This window comes from Peromyscus eremicus, chromosome 9, assembly GCF_949786415.1.
Source record: "Peromyscus eremicus chromosome 9, PerEre_H2_v1, whole genome shotgun sequence".
Taxonomy (NCBI): Eukaryota; Metazoa; Chordata; class Mammalia; order Rodentia; family Cricetidae; genus Peromyscus; species Peromyscus eremicus.
Window position 1 is genome coordinate 56,097,525 of NC_081425.1, and position 19,872 is coordinate 56,117,396.

The window sequence follows — 19,872 nt, forward strand, 5'->3', positions numbered from 1 at the left end:
GCGTGGCTTTCTTGACCCGGGTCGGCTTTGCCTCACAAGGGCGGGAGAATCGTGGAGGCCACCACCCCGGAGGCGGGGCAAGGACTGGCGAGAAACCAATCACGGCTCAGGCTCTAGGAAGCCCTGCGCAGCGACGAATCAGAATGCAGCGGCGTTGGTCTCAAGTGGCGCGCGTGAATTTGAACGCCCTGGCAGAGCGCCGGGCTCCCGTGAGGAGAGTTGTGGGGTCGCTGAGGCGCAGAGAGCTCTCAGCGTGGGTCCCCGGCCAGAGTGGACGCCGAGCCAGCGAGAGACCTGAGGAACGCGGGTAACGTCACGGGGCAGGGGACTTGGCTGTGGCCGGACGCCGCCTGCTCCTCACGCGGGGCCGGTGCTCCGGGTGCCGGCTTCTCACGCAACCCGGGTGGGTCGTCCCCGAACCCCGCAGACTTTTCCATTTACCTTAGAGGTCGCGCTTGTGCAATTCTGTGGGACTGACATGCCAGATCCGAAGGAAGGAAAGAACGTTCTAGGGTTTCCTCCCAGTGAGCAGAGGCTTGCCTGCTGCATCTCCTCAGCAGCTGCCGGACGCGGTCCGCGTCCTTGATAAATAAGGAAGCCCCTGCGAGGGAGCCCAGCCGCGACCTGTGGGGGACGGTTGTCCTCCCCACATCCCCTTGCTCACATTTCCAGGAAGGGTCCGCACAGGCTCTGCGGTCGGTCACTGAACGTGCAGGCTGTGGAGATGGTTAGCCAGAATGTATGCCAAGTGGAGTGTGGAAGAGGCAGAGGGTGCGAGGAAAGCTGGGGACTAGCGCGTCCATCAGCGGGCGTTCTGGAAGGAGGGCAGTGCCAAGGAAGGCCTCCCAGGAGTGCTAAAACTTGATGGGATTGCTTTAATTCAAGGGAAGTGTGCCCCTAATGAGGGTCCACCTGGCCCTGTTAGTGGGCTCACCTTTCTGCTCTAATGCCTAGGTGCGTGCGGTATTTCCCCAGCCTACCCTCCTTCCCTTCCTTCTGTCACTGTTTAAGTCTCAGAGTAACTGATTGCTTTACTTCTCTTTTTGCAACCCCTGTGACCCAGGCTGGCCTCATCCTTTTGCCTCAGCCTCTTATTAGCACCCTCACACCTGACTAGTTTGCTTTAAAAAAAAAAAAAAAATCTATTATTTGGAGACAGGCATGCTAGCTCAGTCTATAATCCCAGCCCTGGAAAGCTCAAAAGTTCTCTAAGTTCATCTTTGGCTACAAAGTGAGTTTGAATTTGAGGCCAGTCTTGACTATGTGAGACACTATTTCCTTCGGTATTTATTTGCAATCATTTATTTGGAATCCCAACTCCCCAACCTCCCCCTCAGACAAAGTTTCCCTGTGTAGCCCCTACTGTCCTGGAACTCCCACTGTAAACCAGGCTGGCCTCGAACTCGCAGAGATCCACCTGCCTCTGCCTCCCAAGTGCTAGGATTAAAGGCATGTGCCACCACTGCCTGGCTGGAATTAAGATTTTTGAAATACAATTTTGGCATAGTGCATTTTCTATCCATTTGATGACTTTATTATTACCAACCTATTTATTGCTTTTAGGAATTCAGTTAAAATGATGGCAGCTTTTACTCCAAGGAAGAGGAAGCAACCTACTCTGAATGCTGATAATGGCGATAGGTAAATCTTAACCTATACATATGAACTCTTTTGTTTGTTTGGTTTTCCCCGAGACAGGGTTTCCCTGTGTAGCCCCTGCTTTCCTAGAACTCCCTCTGTAGCCCAAGCTGGCCTCAAAATCACAGAGATTCTCCTGCCTCTGCCTCCCAAGTGCTGGGATTAAAGAGGTAGGCCACCACCACCAGGCTACATATGAACTCTTTAAATAAAGAAAAATCCAGTCATGCCAGAGATATAAAAAGGCCTCAAAGAGACAGTTTATTACAGAAAATTTACCATAGGGTATTTAAAGAGCTAGTTGGGGAAAATACGTGGAGAATAATTTGTAAGTTTTTAAAAAAAGTATTTAGTTCTTGGGGGTGTTTTGTCTGTATTTATGTCTGTACCACATGGATGCAGTTCCCATAGATGGACTGAAGTTACAGATGGTTTATGAAGCACTATGTGCGGGGACTCAGACCTGGGTCCTCCGGCAGAGCAGCCAGCATCCCCAGCAGCTGAGCCATCCCTCTAGCCCTTTGGCATTTTGTTTGTTTTTTATTTGAGACCATCTTAACCATGTAAACCAGGCTGGCCTCAGACTCTGTGATATCTGCCTGCCTTTGCCTCCTGAGTGCTGGGATTAAATGTAAGTGCTGCTATACCCGGAGCCAGTGGAGGACAGAGAAGTAGATTGTGAAATACACATACATGTATGCATATCAAAGCTTCTTTGTAAACACCGTTTGCTTTTATGAATGTTATCTTTCTGTTTTGTTTTTGTTTTCTTTGAGACAGAGTCTTTATATAGCCTTGGCTGTTCTGAAACTCCATAGTTAGATCAGGCTAGTGTTAAACTCAGATATCTGCCTGCCTCTATCTTTGCTGGGATCAAAGGTGTGTGCCACCAAGCCTGGCTTCTGGAAGTTATTTTTAGAAATACATTTAAATGCTTTATTTAATAAAGACAGAATTTGAGGATTCTCTTAAACTAATAGGTAATATGAATATGTCAAACAATGGAGAGGGATGTATTATTTTCATGTGACTAGCAAGGAGAAGTTTATTAGTAGATCTAAATAAATTTTGAAGAAAAATGCTGAACTTACAGATGAACTTTTTTTCTTTTCATAGCCTATTAACAGATATTTCATCAAACAAAGTAAACTTTTCTGAAAATCTGTTTCCGTCACCTAATAAAAAACAAACTTGTCAAAGCAGTGACCAAAAGGAAGAAAAGTCATGCTTCTACCAAGGCCATTTCACTTCAAGTCCTCTCAAAACAACAGAAGATAATAGGTTGTCATTTGCAAACTACAGTTCACTATTTAAATCTGCTGTGTCTACTGTATCTTTCTACAATAAAAATAAGCAATACCTCAATCCACTTGAGAGGAAGTTGATAAGAGAATGTAGATCTATTTGTCTAGCAACTAAAAATGAAGATAAATCTTTTTCCAGTGTGACAGAAACAATGCAGAGAAAACCCATCTGTACCAAGAAGAATAAAAAACCACAGAAGAGTTTAACGGCTAAATATCAACCAAATCATAAGCACATCAAGTCTCTATCAAGAAACCCTAAAAACTCCAAGCCAAATCAAATAATCTATAAGCCAGTTGTGGATAAAGAGAATAGTTGTTATCCAGCGGAAAACCATCCAAATACTCCGCCTCGGGTTCTAAGCCAGAAAATAAAACCACAAGTTACACTCCAGGGTGGAGCAGCATTTTTTGTTAGAAAAAGAAACTCTATTAAAAAATCATCCCTGGAAGATAAGCCATTACCAATACACTTACAGAAAAATGGACCAGAGGCAAAGCAAGTGCCAAAGTCCTTGTTAGTGAAAGAGAAATTGAACATTGACCTACTGGATGAAAGAAGTAAAAATGAGAAACTAAGAAAGGTAAAGGTAAATGTATCGTTTAAGAACAGCTGGCGATTTAATAAAGCTTAGATATAAATTATGTATATAATTATGTAGCTCACATGAGTAAATGAAATTTGATTTTCTTTACAGTTTGGAGGACCACCTGTATAAAATGAGAAAATAAAGACTGGTAGAAAAATGAGACCTCTAGCTTTAGGTAGTATTTTCTGAAATGTAAGCAGGACTTTCTCTACTTTGCTTTTTGTTGTTCTCTGCTACTATTAAAAAGTAGGAATTATTATGGGCAGAACTCCCTCTAATGATTCCAGAATGCGGTTGCTATTATTGTGTGTATACATGCATGCACACACATTGGAAATGAGAGGCCAATGACAAGTGTTTCTCAGGTGCCATCTACTTGGGAGATTTGTTAGGTTTTTTTTTGGGTTTTTTGTTTTGTTTTGTTTTGTTTTTTTGAGACTGGGTCTCTTCATTGGCCCAGGATCCAAGTATGCTGCCTGTCTGTGCTTCCCTGGCCTTGGGATTACAAGCACCACCAGATACTGGAATCTAACTCAGGTCCTCATACTGCAAAGCAAGCAACCAACCTGCCTGTCTCTCCAGCCTTGGTTATTGTTTTTTAAAGTCCATAATGAGAATTATCCCTTTCTAGTTTGAGAAAGTTTATTTTTTCATTTTCACTAACTTTTAAAAGTTAATTTCATTATTGTGAAAAGAATGGTCTATAGTTTTCATTCTGCCATCTTCATCTGGAAGTACACTTTTAAAAAGATTTATTATTATTACTTTTAATATGTATGAGTGTTTTACTTGTATGTAGGTATGTGCATGTGTGTATAGTGTCTTCAGGCCAAAAGAGGGAATTGAATGGCCTGGAACTGGAGCTACAGACTAGAACCACCATGTGAGTGCTGAGAACAAAGCCTGGGTCCTCAGGAAGAGCAGCCAGAGCTCTTAACCACTGCACCATCTCTCCAGTCCTTGAAGCATGCATTTTTATAAATATGGCAGTCTGTGTCTATGTCTGTGCTCTAATGTTTAAAAGGTGATCCATATTCAATGAATACAAAGGAAATTCTCCTTAAAAATAGATTGAAAATTGATGAATCATGCTCTGAAGTATTATGCATGATCGGTCTATTGAGATCCCTTCACTCAAGGGAAGACAACTAAGAATTAGGACTTCCTAACCTGTTCATTATTTTCAGAATTCCTCAGGTGCCGTAGTTTCTACAGAAGAATGTAAACTTGATGAACATAGTTTTCCCTCAGAGAATGCACTTGGTGAGAACAAGACAAGTAAGTAAGAAAATCTGCATTAGTCAGCCTAGCAACTTGTAACAAGCTTCATTGTGCATATCAATTTGAAATTTTATATATACTAATTTTTTCTGGGCCTTTTAAAAAAATGAGTGTGCCTATATTAATATCTATTTATCTCTAGGAACTATTGCCTCTGGTAAAGCAGAGCAGTAAGTTTTGAAAAGCAGGAAAGGAGATTTTTAGGTTAAAACATCAGACAGGAAAAAAACAAATTTATCCTTAAGTAACTCTGGCTATTTCTAAATTTCCTAAGCTCTCTATTTATTACTATTGTCCATGCAAGTATAGGTGCCCTTATGGCATGATGCACGTGTGTGGGTCAGAGGATAGCTTTCTGGAGTGGGTTCTCTGTTTCCACCTTGTTTAGTCAGGGGCTCTTGTTTCTGTTTTCGTACCCCTGCTAACTGGCCTGTAAGCTACCTGGATGATTCTCCTCTGACTCCATCTCCCCATAGGAGTACTGGGATTACAGGCACCAAACTCTGCGTCTGTTTGTTTGTTTTTTATTACATGGGTTGAACTTAGGATCAGTCCTCCACCTCAGGTGACTTATCTACTGAGCTATCTTACCAGCCCTACCTAAGCTCTCTAAGAAGTTAAATGTTTTCATATTTATCTTTTTATTTATTCCCTCATTTAAATAAACAAATGAGCTCATGGATATGTGTCATTAAGGATAAGTGAACGTTTATTTTACACTTTGGGTTTAAATCCAATATATTTTATTACTCAAATTGTTCTGTTTTGACCATGAGGGTTGTTTTTCAGGTTAGTTCTCTTTGGCATGTCTCATCTTGTTTTTTTGAGTGCTGTCTTAGTTCCTGATTTCTACATATTGTTATGGGCTCATTCTGTATTTTCCTTGCTCCAGCCCTAGAATCTGCAATTTCTCCACAGAACTTTGACTCCTTTTATTGGAGGATGGTATGTAGAAATCAAGATCTGGGCTCTGAGTGTAAGTGTTACTAGAGTGCTGTTGCTTCCAGGCCTTCTCTCCAGACAGGACTGGAGAACACACACATTTGTTTCTGTGTGTCTTCATCTTCATGTTTTAGCATGAGTTCCTATTGATGTCTCTAATCCAGTGTCACGGGTTTAGCCTATACTTTTATGATTTACATTTTGATTGGTGACCCATTTTGAATGGGTGCCCAATTGTTCTAGCACCATCTGTCAAAGACTACCTTTGACTCTGCCAAAAATCATTGGTTTATTTGTGTAGGGCAATTTCTGATCTGCTTTGTTTCATTGATCTACCTGTCTCCTTTTGGCAATTTATACTATCTTGATTATGGTTGACTCTTGAATGTAATGTTTTGTTCTTACTAACTTTCAGAATCTTATGAGTCAGCTTAGATTTTCTTTGGTAATGCAACTATTGCTGGTTTTCCCCCTAACAGTTTCTCCCGAGTCTGTCGTCTTTCCCATCTTCAGTGTTTCTTCAGTGAGTACAAAAAGGTAGGAATTATTTTTGCTCTCTCATCCTAATTTTATTAATTAGCTAGGCTTCCTTTTCTCTTATAAAGCTACTTCATTTTTTTTTTCTGAATCACTAAGGGGAAATAAGAATATTGAGAATAGAAGATTAATTTTTTTTTCGTAGAGATGGAATAGATCTTCATGGACTTGAGTAATAACTGTCATTTATTATATAGTACCAGGCTTGTAGAATTAGTTTATTATTTCACTTAAAGATCCTCAGGACAATCTAGAAGGTAAGTACTATTAGTATTGTTACAATTACATCTCAGCTGAGGAAACTAAGTAACTTAGCCACCACTGCACAGCTAGTGGGTGACAGTGCTAGGCCCAGGAATAGAATTTACATTTGAATCCAATGCTCATTGGGCTATATTGCTTTCCCTAGGTGACAATATGTTAATGATAACTAAATTTTAATGGACATTTATAATCATAGATACTTGTAGTTTGCATTTTACAGATGGGAAAAATTGTGACCAGAGAAGTAAATTATTAAGAGTAGTTTAATGCTATTATAAGTCATGGCTGAAGTTAAATTCTGTGATGGGGAGGTGGTATCATGCTAAAAAAAACATTGTTTTGTTTTGTTTTTTGTTTTTTTTTTCACTCATTTGGTGTTGAATGACTAGGTATTCAGCAAAGAAATTTTTGGCCAAGTTCTCTCCTCTCTGTCTGTCTCTCTCTCTCTCTCCCCTCTTCCTCTGTGTGTGTGTGTACATATATACATTTGTGTGTGTGTGTGTGTGTGTGTGTGTGTGTACATGTATACATTCATGTGGGCCCTTGTGCACATGTGCACACATGCAAGTCCAAGGTCAACCCTGAATGACATTCCTAAGGAACTGTCCACTTGATTTTCTGAGACAGGGTTTCTCACTGGCACTCAAGTGCCCACCAAGTAAAAAGTTGCTGGATCCTAATATGCTGGTGACTCTATGGTTGCCTTGGGTCTGTGAGATTCAACGTGAACATCTACCTAGGAATTTCTTTATTTAAATGGGTAAATATTGTCCTAAGATCTGACAGCAAAGAAAAGTCCATTTTTAGAGTGAAGTTAGCTTCCAAAGTAATTCTATATATGTGTGCCTGATGCTACAGAGGAATGTTTTTGGATGTAAGTCAGATCTGGATTTGAGTCTTAACACTGAATTTACTCATTATGTTTCTTTGAGGAATGATTATGTCTGGGTGGACCTCAGGTTTGCCACTGTTCAGTGATATTTACCAACTTTCTCTTTCAAGGTCTCCACCTGAAGAGCAGTCTTCCCTGGGATCCACTGCATGTACTAACTTCTTGCAACAGACAATTGTGCAGAAAAATCTGAATTCCAGAGATACAAATAAAGGAGGAAAAGACCAGCTCATCATTGTGAGTAAAGTTTTTTTTTTTTTTTTTTTTTTTTTTTTGGTTTTTCGAGACAGGGTTTCTCTGTGTAGCTTTGCGCCTTTCCTGGAACTCACTTGGTAGCCCAGGCTGGCCTCGAACTCACAGAGATCCGCCTGGCTCTGCCTCCCGAGTGCTGGGATTAAAGGCGTGCGCCACCACCGCCCGGCCCATTGTGAGTAAATTTAAAATAACCCCTTTCCACGTGTAGAACATGCAGTCAGCCTTGTAGCATGGTTATCTTGGGTTGTAGATTTCCAGGTTTGTAATCGCCAGTTTTGTTGTGGTAGCATTCAAAGCTAGCCAGTACTTTGGAGCTCGTAGTGCCAGTATTTGAGTAGGATGCTATGAATGGTTTGTTCCCTGGTAAGAAAATCATTGATCAACAAAAGATGCAATGGAAGTAGCGACCTCAAACTAGAACTAAGTTTAACAATGTTAACATGGCCATGGACTGTATCCAGTTCTAGAATCTGTGAGCGGAAAATGGTAGTTAACATTTTTATATGTTTTTGTTTGTTTATGGTTCTAGGAATTAAGCCTGTTGGTTTCCTTCATGGATAGGCAAGGCTCTGCCACTAAGCTACACTGTACCCCCAAGGCTTTTTATTTTGGGACAGAATTTTACTAAGTTGTACAAGCCAGCCTTGAACTTGCGTTCGTCCTACCTCAGCCTCTGAAGTAGCTCTAATTATAAGTCTGTGCCTCCAAGCTCAGGCTTTCAGAAGTTTTAAAGCAAAGAGAATATATGACTGTATAGTTACTTTTCTGTTGCTATGATAAAATATACTGTGACACATAGAAGAGTTTATTTTGGCTTCTGGTTCCAAAGGGGAGTCCTAATGATGAGGAAGACAAAACTGCAGGCAGCCAGAGTAGGCAGCTGGCTGGCCCCATTTCAGCCTCCCACAGGAAGCAGAGACAACAGCAAGAAGTGGGACAAGCTTGCCCCTAAGTGCTGTACTTCCTCCAGCAAGGCTGTGCCTCCTAAAGGTTCCAGAACCTTCCCAAACAGCTCCAACTGACCAGGAACCAAGTGTTCAAATAAGTCATATTCAAACACAACAGTGACAAAGCACACATGGTCTGAAAAGCCTAAAGTATTTACTTCCACTTTTTCACAGAAAAAACTGCCGATCCCTGTCTTAAATAATTCAGAATCTAGTATTTTCAGTGTCATTAAAAACAATGCTTTGGGGCTGGAGAGATGGCTCAGTGGTTAAGAGCATCGACTGCTCTTCCAAAGGTCCTGAGTTCAATTCCCAGCAACCACATGGTGGCTCACAACCACTTGTAATGAGATCTGGTGCCCTCTTCTGGCCTGCAGGGACACAAGCAGGCAGAATACTGTATACATAATAAATAAATAAATCTTTAAAAAAAAAACAAAAAAAAAACAGTGCTTTATGAGAATTGAATTTGTAGAACTTTACCAATTCTTGATAATTGAGGCAAAGAGTTTTAATATCTAGGATAAAGTATTTAACACTCTAAATGACTTAAGACGAAGCAATGATTAATACAGAAACCTCAGAAATGAGGCTTTTGCTTTTTTCTTGGTCTTTCGTGTCCTTCCTAAAGAAGGTCCATTGTTCATCCAATTCTTGAGGTTTATGCTTTTGTTTGTTTGCTTGCTTGCTCTTAGGATGCAGGTCAGAAACATTTTGGGACGACTATGTGTAAGTCTTGTGGTATGATCTACACTGCTTCCAACCCTGAAGACGAAATGCAGCACCTCCAGCATCACCACAGGTTTCTGGAGGGCATTAAATATGTGGTGAGTCGAGAAGTCTCTCAGTTTGTTCTAAGTAAAACTATGGAAGGAGGCATTTTGTGCCCTAATTGTTGACGGACCTATATATCTATAAATATTTCACTACTTGCAATAGAAGTTAGCTGGGTATGTTAGCTCCCACCTGGGATCCCAGAACTTGGGAAGAGGTTGAGACAAGAGGATCATTGTGAGTTTGAATTTAGTCTTTGGCACATAGTGAGTTTCAGGCCAGTCTGTCAGTTTGAGCTATAAGAATGAGATCTTGTCTTAAGGAAACAAACACATCAGGCTGGGGAAATGGCTTAGAGTAGTGGTTCTCAACCTATGGGCCAAAACCTCTTTAAGACCATCAGAAATATCAGATATTTATATTCATAAAATTAGCAAGAGTACAGTTATGAAGTAGCAACGAAAATAATTTTAAGGTTGGGGGTCACCACAGCATGAGGAACTATTAAGGGGTTGCAGCATCAGGAAGATTGAGAACTGCTGACATAGAGGGTAAAAGTGGTTGGTGCATCAGATGGGGCTGCATAGGAGTCTAGAACCCCAGAGCTGTAAGGAGGAGTGTGGAAAAGGACTTCTGGGCTCTTCTAGGTACCTGCATGGTTACAGTTTCAGTGAGGACCCTGTCTTACAGAAGTAACAGAATGAAAGAGCAGGACACATAATGTCTTCTTCTGGCTGGCACCTACACAACCCTGAAAAATAAAAATAGATGAGGTTGGCCGGGCGGTGGTGGTGCTCGCCTTTAATCCCAGCACTCGGGAGGCAGAGCCAGGCGGATTTCTGTGAGTTCGAGGCCAGCCTGGACTACCAAGTAAGTCCCAGGAAAGGCGCAAAGCTACACAGAAAAACCCTGTCTCAAAAAAACAAAAAAAACAAAACAAAACAAAAAAAAGATGAGGTTGATGATATTAAAAAGTTATCTTTGCTTGTTATCCTTCAGTGCTGGGCCTCAAACTCAGGTCCTTGCATATATGAGGCAAACATGACTGGAGCTATGCCTAATCTAAAGGTTAAGTTGTTACATATCAGGGACTACGGGGGTCCAGCCCCTCGAGAGTCCCCTCCCAGGGTCTGGGAAGAATCTACAACCAGCTGATAATTAATTTTTGAAGAAATGAATCTATGTACACGAAATTCCTTAGTCCATACACTTTATTATTCTATCAGTTCTCTCTCTACAAGCTTATACTCTGCTCTCATTTTTAGCTCCTTTCTTCTCCAATTTCTCTTTACATTTATCTGTTGTCCCCTCCAGGTTCTGTCTTAATTCCTTCATCTAGTTCCGCCCCTTCTAGGTTCTCATCCATCTAGTTCTTTCCCATATCAGCTCCTCTCCCATCTCCTCTCTCATCTTGTTCTTTCTTCACCTTGTTCTTCCCCATCTGGCTCTTCCTCATCTTCCGTCTTGTTCCTCTAGTCCTCTCTTCTAGCCCTTCAGTCTAGTTCTTCCCCATCTCAGTTTGTCCCTCAAGTTCTTACCCATCTAGTTCTTCCATTCTCTTCTCTCTTCTCCGTTCCCCTGTGCCCTGGAATCTTGGTATATATACACTTACAAGCAGTAATCCCTTGGCAGTGCAAAGCCAGGCTTCCAGGGAGGGGTGATACGAATCACATAGAGAGGCAGTAATTGTTAATTATCATTTGCAACCCCAAAGGGAAGTGACCAATGGAGAAATGAATTAACTAAAGGCTAAATTTGGGTAATATCTAAGAAGAGGGATCTTGTGTGCTCAACTATAGTCTTAAACGTGATTAGTAGAAAATGTTAAGAATCTATAAGTTGCTAGGTCAATGGGAAAAAATAAAACTGCCTTCTTTTTTCGTGTGGCTCCTATCTGCTGTTTATCTGCAGGGTGGGGGAAAGTGTGCTCAATCGCTAGGCAACCTGTGCACAGCTAGATGCCTCTGGTGATAGTTAAAGGGAGATCTGGAACTAGAGGTAAGATTTGGGAAAGGAAGAAGTTAAGCTTAATTGGCACATCCTCCAGGCTTTCTCAAACAGGTAGTCTGGATGCTTAAATCTGTTCTTAGAGAGTACAGAGGTATCTTTCCTCTGTCTGGGGATGGACCTAGCCGGATACTGCCAATGACGATAATTACAGGGACTGGGGTTCTGGCTGTGCATAGCTGTCAGCGCACAAGGTCATCTAAATATTCTTTTAGTAGAGGGGAAATGGTGCCCAATAAATGATGGAAAAGCTACAATAGCACACGAGAAACTCATAGCAGGAAACAGCTGATAATCAAAAGCCAAATATCACCATGGCTCCTTGAGCCTTAGCTTGACCTCTGGAAGGCCCTTGACTACTTCCAGGAATTAGCTTTGTCATAATCAACTGAAATCCTACTTTGTATATTTTTGTAGCTTGCAGCAGTTACATAATGCTGTCTCACAATTAGCAATTCCAGTGTACTAGATTAAGTAAACCCCTGCCCTCTGCAGGATGGTAAACCATGAACGTGTACTCTTTCCAAGTATGGGGCAAAAATGTAAGGACATTGCCAATGCATGCATGCATGTCACATACGCACATGCATAGAGAAGGTTCGCTGACAGAAACTGGAAGTAGAGAAGTGACTTAGCACAATAATAGGCTCTTGAGGACTGTATCCCTATAAGGTTCTACACACTTAGAGGGATGTGACAGAAACACTGAAGGGGGAGTGTGTGAATGAGAGCTTCCTCATTCTTTTGTGCAGAACTAATTACTTTTTTCCCTACTGTGACAAAATACTTGGCAGGAATTAATTTAAAGAGGGGAGGGTTTATCCTGGGTTATAGTTGAAGGGGACCATCCCACTATCGTGAAGGCATAGCTTCTGGCATGGTTACAGGAGGCGGCGGCCAGCCAGTCACATTGTTATCTGTGGTCAGGAAGCTAGAGCGAACAGAAAATGGAACCCAACTGTACAACCTCAAGGCCTACCCTGCAGTAGCCCACTTCCTCCAGTAAAGCTCCATTTCCTGAAGGCTCCACAACCTTCTCAAACAGCACTATCAGCAGGGGACAAGTATTCAAACACTGTGTTGGGTCAGACCTATGCTGAGCTGCTGAAAGGAGAAAGCACTTGGGCCTCAGTATGACCTGGGTTTCTCTCTCTTTAGTCCATTTGTATCCTCTTTCTGTGATCCTCCACTTCTTGGAACTCAGCTTGTTTGCTGCCCACCCGCCTCCCTCAGGGAATTCAGCAGATCTTATTCAGGTCCAGTGTGGGCTACAGCTGCTACGAGTTCAGAATTGCAATTGCTGTGCCATGCCCAGAAGATGGCACTTTACAGCCCTTCTCCTTGTCTTCTGGCTCTTTCTATTGTCTCTTCTGTGATGTTCTGAGTCTTAGAGGGAATGGCATAAATGTCCTGTTAGGGCTAAACATTTGTTCTCAGCAACCTAAATAGCCATGAATATTTTCCACCATTCACTACAGAGAGTTGTTTCTGATTGAGGCTAAGTAGCCTTTGTCTACATGGTGGGTGATCAAGGCCAGAGCCTCCCTCCATCTTGCCTTTCCTGTCACTCATTGTTTGACCACCAGTCCTCTCCAAACCAAAGTATTTTCTGTGTTTTGTTTGTAACTTAACAATTTTCCCCTCTCCCACTTGGCAGGGCTGGAAAAGAGAACGGGTAGTAGCAGAGTTTTGGGATGGGAAGATTGTGCTGGTCCTGCCACAGGATCCAAGTTATGCCATCAAAAAGGTATGGGGTTGTTTTTCTCATTCTCTCCTCAAGAAACCCACTAGTAAAGTGTGAACTGGTGTGCCAACAACTTCCTTGTTGATAGGCCTAAGCGTTTATAGTTCATAGTGGTTATAGTGCCTGGATTGGATGTGTTAGTTCTCCTGAGTTGAATGTCGCCAATAGGAATAATAAAGCTAAAGCGAAACCACCTGGTGCCTCTGACCCCTCTCTCCTAGGATTGTCTGAGTGTCTTAAAAGTGTTCTTTAAAGCAGGTTCTTAAGCCCTTTTCCCTAAGTACCAGGTGTGTACATCAATTCTGAAATAAGGTTGAGTGTCTATAAATTTGGGAAATAGAAACAAAAGAAGCTGAAAGATGGTGGTCATGTTTTGTGACTATACACAAATTTAGTTTTGTTGTAATTTTTAAAACAAATTCACCTTCTGTTTTTTAACTCAGGTAGAAGATGTCCAAGAACTTGTGGATCTGGAATTGGGCTTCCATCAGGTTGTTCCCATGTGTCCAAACAAAACCAAAACTTTCCTCTTTATTGATGAAAAGAGAGTAGTGGGATGTTTAATAGCGGAGCCCATCAAACAGGTATGTTGTATGTCTCAGGTTACTAAGCTATCTTTGACTGTAATTAAATCCACTTATTTACATTGTATTTAGTATTCTGTCTTAAGCAGAATAAGTCTTGTTTTCATGTAGCTGTTTCCCTACCTGGGAGTATAAAAATGCAGTGATTTTTATATAAGAATCTGTAGACCTTAGTTATTACACAGCAGCTTTGTGGATGTATTTAACAAAATAGTCATTACTTATTCCTCACTTAGAATATACTTTTTAAAGGCAGGATCTCTGTAGCTGTGGCTGGCCTAGAATGGAACACAGAGATCCTCTTCCCTCTGCCTCCCAAGTCTGGGATTAAAGGCATGCGCCACTATGCCCAACTAGAACCTATTTTAGACACTAATTAGCAGTGATCTAAAAAAAAAAACCAGTTATCTTGTTATTTATTATAAAGTAGAGAAAAGGAGCTTGTTTGTATTATCAATAAGACCAAATATGCATTAATTGCCAGTTATACCTTAATAAAGTTGGTTCTGGGAAAGAAGGCAAAGTACCACTTTTTGCTGACAACACCAAAGGATATGAGTCTACAGGTCAGGAGTAGAGCATTCCGGTAGCATGCACAAGGCTCTAGGTTGATTTCAGTACCACTTTGTATTTGTGCGTGTGTGTATACCTGCTTGGAAATTATTGAAATTGCCGGGCGATGGTGGCACATGGCTTTGATCCCAGCACTCGGGAGACAGAGGCAGGTGGATCTCTGAGTTCGAGGCCAGCCTGGTCTACAGAGCAAGATCCAGGACAGGCACCAAAACTACACAGAGAAACCCTGTCTCAAAAAAAACAAAACAAAAGAAAATTGTTGAAATTACATCTTCAGTATTTTCCTCACAGGAAAATAAGTGTGGTGATAAAAATGATAACTGCCTTGGTTTACTTAGTTAACCCATAATGTCACCATAGATTAAAACACCAGGTTGAACTTTCTGAAAGAAATTCTCTGCAAGTTGATGAGGTGGGCCTTGAAGTTGTGCTCTTCTGCTTTAGCCTACTGTGTTTCAGGCCTGTGCCACTGGGTCTGGCTTAACTATATCTTAACTATACTGGACGTACCCTATACATGCATGCATATATACATTAAAACATCTAAACATGCGGAGGCCTCCAGAATTTACTCTATCTAAATGAAGCATTGACAAACATTCCCCAGTACCTTCCCTCACTGTCTTCTAGTTCTTGCTAATAGCCATTTTACTCTCTGCTTCTATGAGTTCAACTTTTAGATTCTCTATTTGTTAAATTGTGTAAGATCTGCCATTTCGTGGTTGCTAATTGTGCTTAGCATGTCCTATGGGTCTATCCATTTTCTCCAAATGGATGTTGTAGTTGAATGGGATTTCCTTGACTGTTTTTATTTCTTCATTGACAGACACTTAAGTTGATTCTATGCCTTGGGTTTTGTGTGTGATGATGCTGCAGTGAACCTGAGAGGCATCTTCAACCTCCTATTTTTTCTTTTGTAGACATACCCTGAAGTGGGAGCACTGAGTCGATAGTTTTTGTTGGTTTTGAGAGACTTCCATACTGTTTCTACTACTGATTATTACACTTCCACCAGCTGCATATATGGGTTCCCTTGGTTCCCTGTTCCCTTCTCGGCCAAGACTTTACTTTTATGTAACTATTCTAACAGATATGATGTGATACCTCTTTGTTCTACTTTGCATTTCCTTGATTATAGTAGTATTGAGCATTTCTTTAAACACCTGTGAACCATTTATAGGTCTTTTTCAGAAGGGGTAGTCAGGCCATTGTCCCACTTCTAAAATTTTATTTTATTATGATAGTGTACGTGATGTATGGGTATGTGGCACATATGGTGTTGGTTCTCTCCTTCCACTGTGAGCTCTAGGAAATAAACCTCAGGTTGTCACTTTTGTACAGCAAATGCTTTTCCTATTGAACCATCTTACTGGGCCCTTGTTCCGTTTTAAATTTTGAGTTATTTTCTTGCTATTAAGTTGAGTTCCTTGTATATTTTGGACTTAAACTCCTTACAATGTGTATGATTTGTAGATGTTTTCTCATAAGTTGTCTTTCACCATGTTGTGTCCTTTCCTATGCAGAAGCTTTGTAGTTTAATGTCAACCTGTGGTTCATAGTCTGACCTCTGCAGACATCAGGCACACAAGTGCACAAGCATACAGGCAGAAAGAACACTCATACACAGAAGTATAAGAATTTAAGGAAGAACAGCGAATATTATTTTTTGGAGATTAACTATAGACAGGTTTTGTTTAAGGTTGCATTTTGATTTTTGAAGTTTGATTTTTTGTTGCTTTTTAAAAGAAAAGTCTGGTTTTAACTGTAGACATTACTGTGTGTCATTGCAGGCCTTTCGTGTCCTGTCGGAACCAAGTGCCACTAAAGAATGTTCTAGAGCTTGGAGGTGTTCAGATGTACCAGAACCTGCAATCTGTGGGATAAGTAGAATCTGGGTCTACAGATTGAAAAGAAGAAAACGCATTGCAAGACGACTGGTAGACACTGTCAGGTAAGGAGACAGGATAGCTCGCTCACCTTGCACAATGACTTTTTTTTCTTTTTTTTTTTTCTCTTTTTCTTTTTTTTCTTTTTTTTTTCCTGGAGCTGAGGACCGAACAGGGCCTTGCACTTGCTAGGCAAGTGCTCTACCACTGAGCTAAATCCCCAACCCCGCACAATGACTTATTAGCTTTCCCAGAACCTTCCTTGGCTAATGAGCCAAACAAAAGAATTTTGCTAAAACATTTCTGTATAAATACTGTTAAAGTCTAAACCCTGTCCTAGATCTCGCTCTGTAGACCAAACTGGCCTGGGACTCGCAGAGACCCGCCTGGCTCTGCCTCCCGAGTGCTGGGATTAAAAGTGTGCGCTACCGTCACCCAGCCTAGTTTATTTTCCTTAACAACAAGAATGTTTATGTTCTTATATAACCACAGAACAGTCAAGTTCAAGAAACAGATATCTTTATATAGTTGATAGTTCAGGTTTCATTATCATGACTTAATCTCAAATGCTTTTTACTAGTCTTTTTCCCCTATGCAAGGTCATGTTGTGTAGTGGTTATGTTTCTATAGATCGGCGGTTCTCAGAGACCTATAGGTTGACCGTTGGAAAACACTTATTTCCAAAGGTCTTAGGAACTGAGACATTGCTCCTCTATAAAGTAGCAACAAAGTTAATTTTGTGGTTGGGGGTCACCACAACATGAGGAACTGTATTAAAGGGTTGTGGCATTGGAAAGGTTGAGAACCACTGCTTTAGATGTTTTGTTTGTTTTCATCCTGTTTGACACTTTCTGTGTAGCTCAGGCTATCCTCGAGCTAATGTTTCTGCTACAGCCTGTCAGGTGCTGGAATCACCAGTGTTTGGCACCATGTTCAGGTTTGGTTAGACTTTATCTCCATTAACCTGGGACATTTCTTAGCCATCTGGTTTTTACCACATTGAAGAGTTTGAAGTGCTTTCCCTTTTTGTGGCTGTGACAGGGTGCTTGACCTGATTTAAAGTAGGGATGATTAACTTTGACTCAGGGTTTCAGAAGTGTCAGTCCATCGTGGCAGGGAGGACACTGATGAGCAGAACAACTTACCTCATGGCGCCCAAGCAGCAGAACAAAGGAAATACAGGAAGAAGCAGGTGCAAGATAGAGCACCTAAGAACATGTCCGAGCAACATCTTTCCTCTGACTAGGCATCACCTCCCAGGAGTGCCATAGCATGCACCTATCAAGGATAGATCTGTTAGGTCAGAGCCTCATGATCTAATTGTATATGCAGATGCATTTAGACACATCTGGAGGTGCGCTCTACCAGATCATCTATGTCTTAATTCAATCAAATTGACAAAACCAGCTATCATAGAGTATAACTAGTTATTTTACAGAATCCCTGGAGGGTTTTTTAACATTTAATTATTTTGTATGTAGGGGAGGGCAGGGGAGGTAACACATGTGTCATAGCATGTGTATAGAGGACAACTTGCAGGAATTAGTTCTCTCCTACCACCATATGGGTCCTGGAGTTTAAGCTCAGGTCGTCAGACTTGGCAGTAAGTGCCCGTAAGTCACTGAGCCATTTCACCAGCCTTGAACCCCTTTTAACTACTTCATTTTCAGTACTTTTAATTACAGTTGAACAAGATCAAGGAAATTTTAGATTTCTTTTAGCCTTCTCAGACATCTGTATTTGCTTTGAGAAAGTAAGTTTTTATTTTTCTTTGGTGGTGGTGTGGTTATCATTTGTTTTTTGTGTGGTGTGCACATGCCATGGCATACTTTTGGAAGTCAGAAGTCATCTTGAGGAAATTAGTTTTCTTTCTCTTTCCAGTCTGTAGACCTTTGAGTTTCTGATCTGAGATGATGCCTTGGGACATCCATCTCTAAATCCAAGGCATTCTGGTACCAAAAACAGTAGTAGTTTTAACGGATTACTTATATTGTTTAATGTATATAATTGTTTTTGTTTAATCAAAATCTAAAATTTTAGTTGATAAATGGTTTTCTCTTTTTTTATTTTGTAGGAATTGCTTCATGTTTGGCTGTTTTCTCAGCACTAATGAAATTGCATTTTCTGACCCAACACCAGATGGCAAATTATTTGCAACCAAGTACTGCAACACCCCTAATTTCCTTGTATATAATTTTCATAGCTAAAGCCATTTGCAGCCACAAAACTGGTATTGTATGGAGAAGTTCAGCTAGATAACTAATTAGTATCAGAATGAAAATTATAAGACTTGTACACACGTGCATACCAATTTTATTTCTTATATGTTAGAGAGATAATTTGTTTTGGTTTGAAATTCAGAGAAAAAAAGATCTTTGGATACACTGAGTTCTTAATTTTGAAAACTTTACAGCAAGTTGGCTTCTGCAGAAACTTGGCCACTTTATAAAGGAACACATGAACACACTTAGACCATGATTGTCTCATGCTTCATCAGTAGAAGCAAATCTCAACACAGACAATAAGATCATTTCAGAATTCCTTATGTAGCGTTCTCACTTTATAAGCATACTGTAGCAGCTAAGTTGGAAATACTTAGAAAGTATTTCAAATTTCCTATGTGTAATAAGATACCAGATGTGTAATAAGATATCATTCTCTCATATCCATTTATATGAAATAATTCTCTTAGTATTTTAATCCCTTAGGATATTAATAAAAGCACACATCATAAAATTTAATTAAAACTGTATTTGGCACTGTTGTTTTCTGAGGTTTTTATTGCGTGAAAATAAAATTACCTAGTAGGTAATTGAAGTCATGAACCAAACAAGTGGACCTAAGAACACAATGACCTTATGGAATACTCTGTACACCTAAGTGCACTCAATTTTCTAGTATAATTTGGATACTCATTTGTAAAGGAAAAATTACTCAGGTTGCTTTAATTCTTAAAGGTCATTTAATTGATATCTGGCATGAGACATACGAAGTTTTTGTTTCTAGGTTATATTGCTCATTGTAAAATCGGTTCATCTTTAAGTCTTGATTTGCCTCCAATATTTCCAGAAAGAATGTGGAAGTGTTAAACTGTAATTATGCAAACATTTTAATGCTCTTTCTGCACAAAATCTCCTTAAATGTTTTATTATAAAGTTTATTAATATTATTTCATTGTTCAATGATTTGTGAGAAATTAAAATTTTTTTATAATTATCATTATTAGTGTGTTTGCGTGTGCATGTGTGCATTTCACGGTGCCTACATGGAGTCCAGAGAATAACTCTTGGGAGTCAGTTCTTTTCTCTGCCATGGGTTCCAAAGATGCAAGTCAGGTGGCCAGGATTATGCAAGCACTTTTATTTACTGAGCCGTCTCACTCGCCCAGAATTCATAACATCCTGTTAATACTCTAATAAATTATTCTTTATCATAAATATCTTTTGAGGCCGGGCGGTGGTGGCGCACGCCTTTAATCCCAGCACTCGGGAGGCAGAGCCAGGCGGATCTCTGTGAGTTCGAGGCCAGCCTGGGCTACCAAGTGAGTCCCAGGAAAGGCGCAAAGCTACACAGAGAAACCCTGTCTCGAAAAACCAAAAATAAATAAATAAATATCTTTTGAAAACAAAACTATAGAGATATTAGGGAAAT

General features: G+C 40.6%; 1 protein-coding gene across 1 annotated transcript; it reads left to right on the forward strand.

Moving 5' to 3' along the window:
• Positions 1 to 21: 21 nt before the first annotated feature.
• On the forward strand, positions 22 to 18,980 carry Esco2 (establishment of sister chromatid cohesion N-acetyltransferase 2). Its single transcript, XM_059273446.1, has 11 exons — positions 22 to 307; positions 1,564 to 1,641; positions 2,755 to 3,526; positions 4,720 to 4,810; positions 6,235 to 6,292; positions 7,559 to 7,685; positions 9,346 to 9,477; positions 13,089 to 13,178; positions 13,619 to 13,759; positions 16,126 to 16,286; positions 18,296 to 18,980. Exons 1-11 carry the CDS (start codon positions 144 to 146, stop codon positions 18,426 to 18,428), a joined length of 1,947 nt encoding a protein of 648 aa, XP_059129429.1. The 5' UTR covers positions 22 to 143; the 3' UTR covers positions 18,429 to 18,980.
• The last annotated feature ends 892 nt before the right edge of the window (positions 18,981 to 19,872 follow it).

Bases quoted from the DNA above. Each gene is read 5' to 3' on its own strand.
- Esco2 (XM_059273446.1), top strand. From the start codon at position 144: ATGCAGCGGCGTTGGTCTCAAGTGGCGCGCGTGAATTTGAACGCCCTG. The intron at 6,293-7,558 runs GTAGGAATTATT...TTCTCTTTCAAG, and splicing joins TCTTCAGTGAGTACAAAAAG to GTCTCCACCTGAAGAGCAGT. The intron at 7,686-9,345 runs GTGAGTAAAGTT...GCTTGCTCTTAG, and splicing joins GAAAAGACCAGCTCATCATT to GATGCAGGTCAGAAACATTT.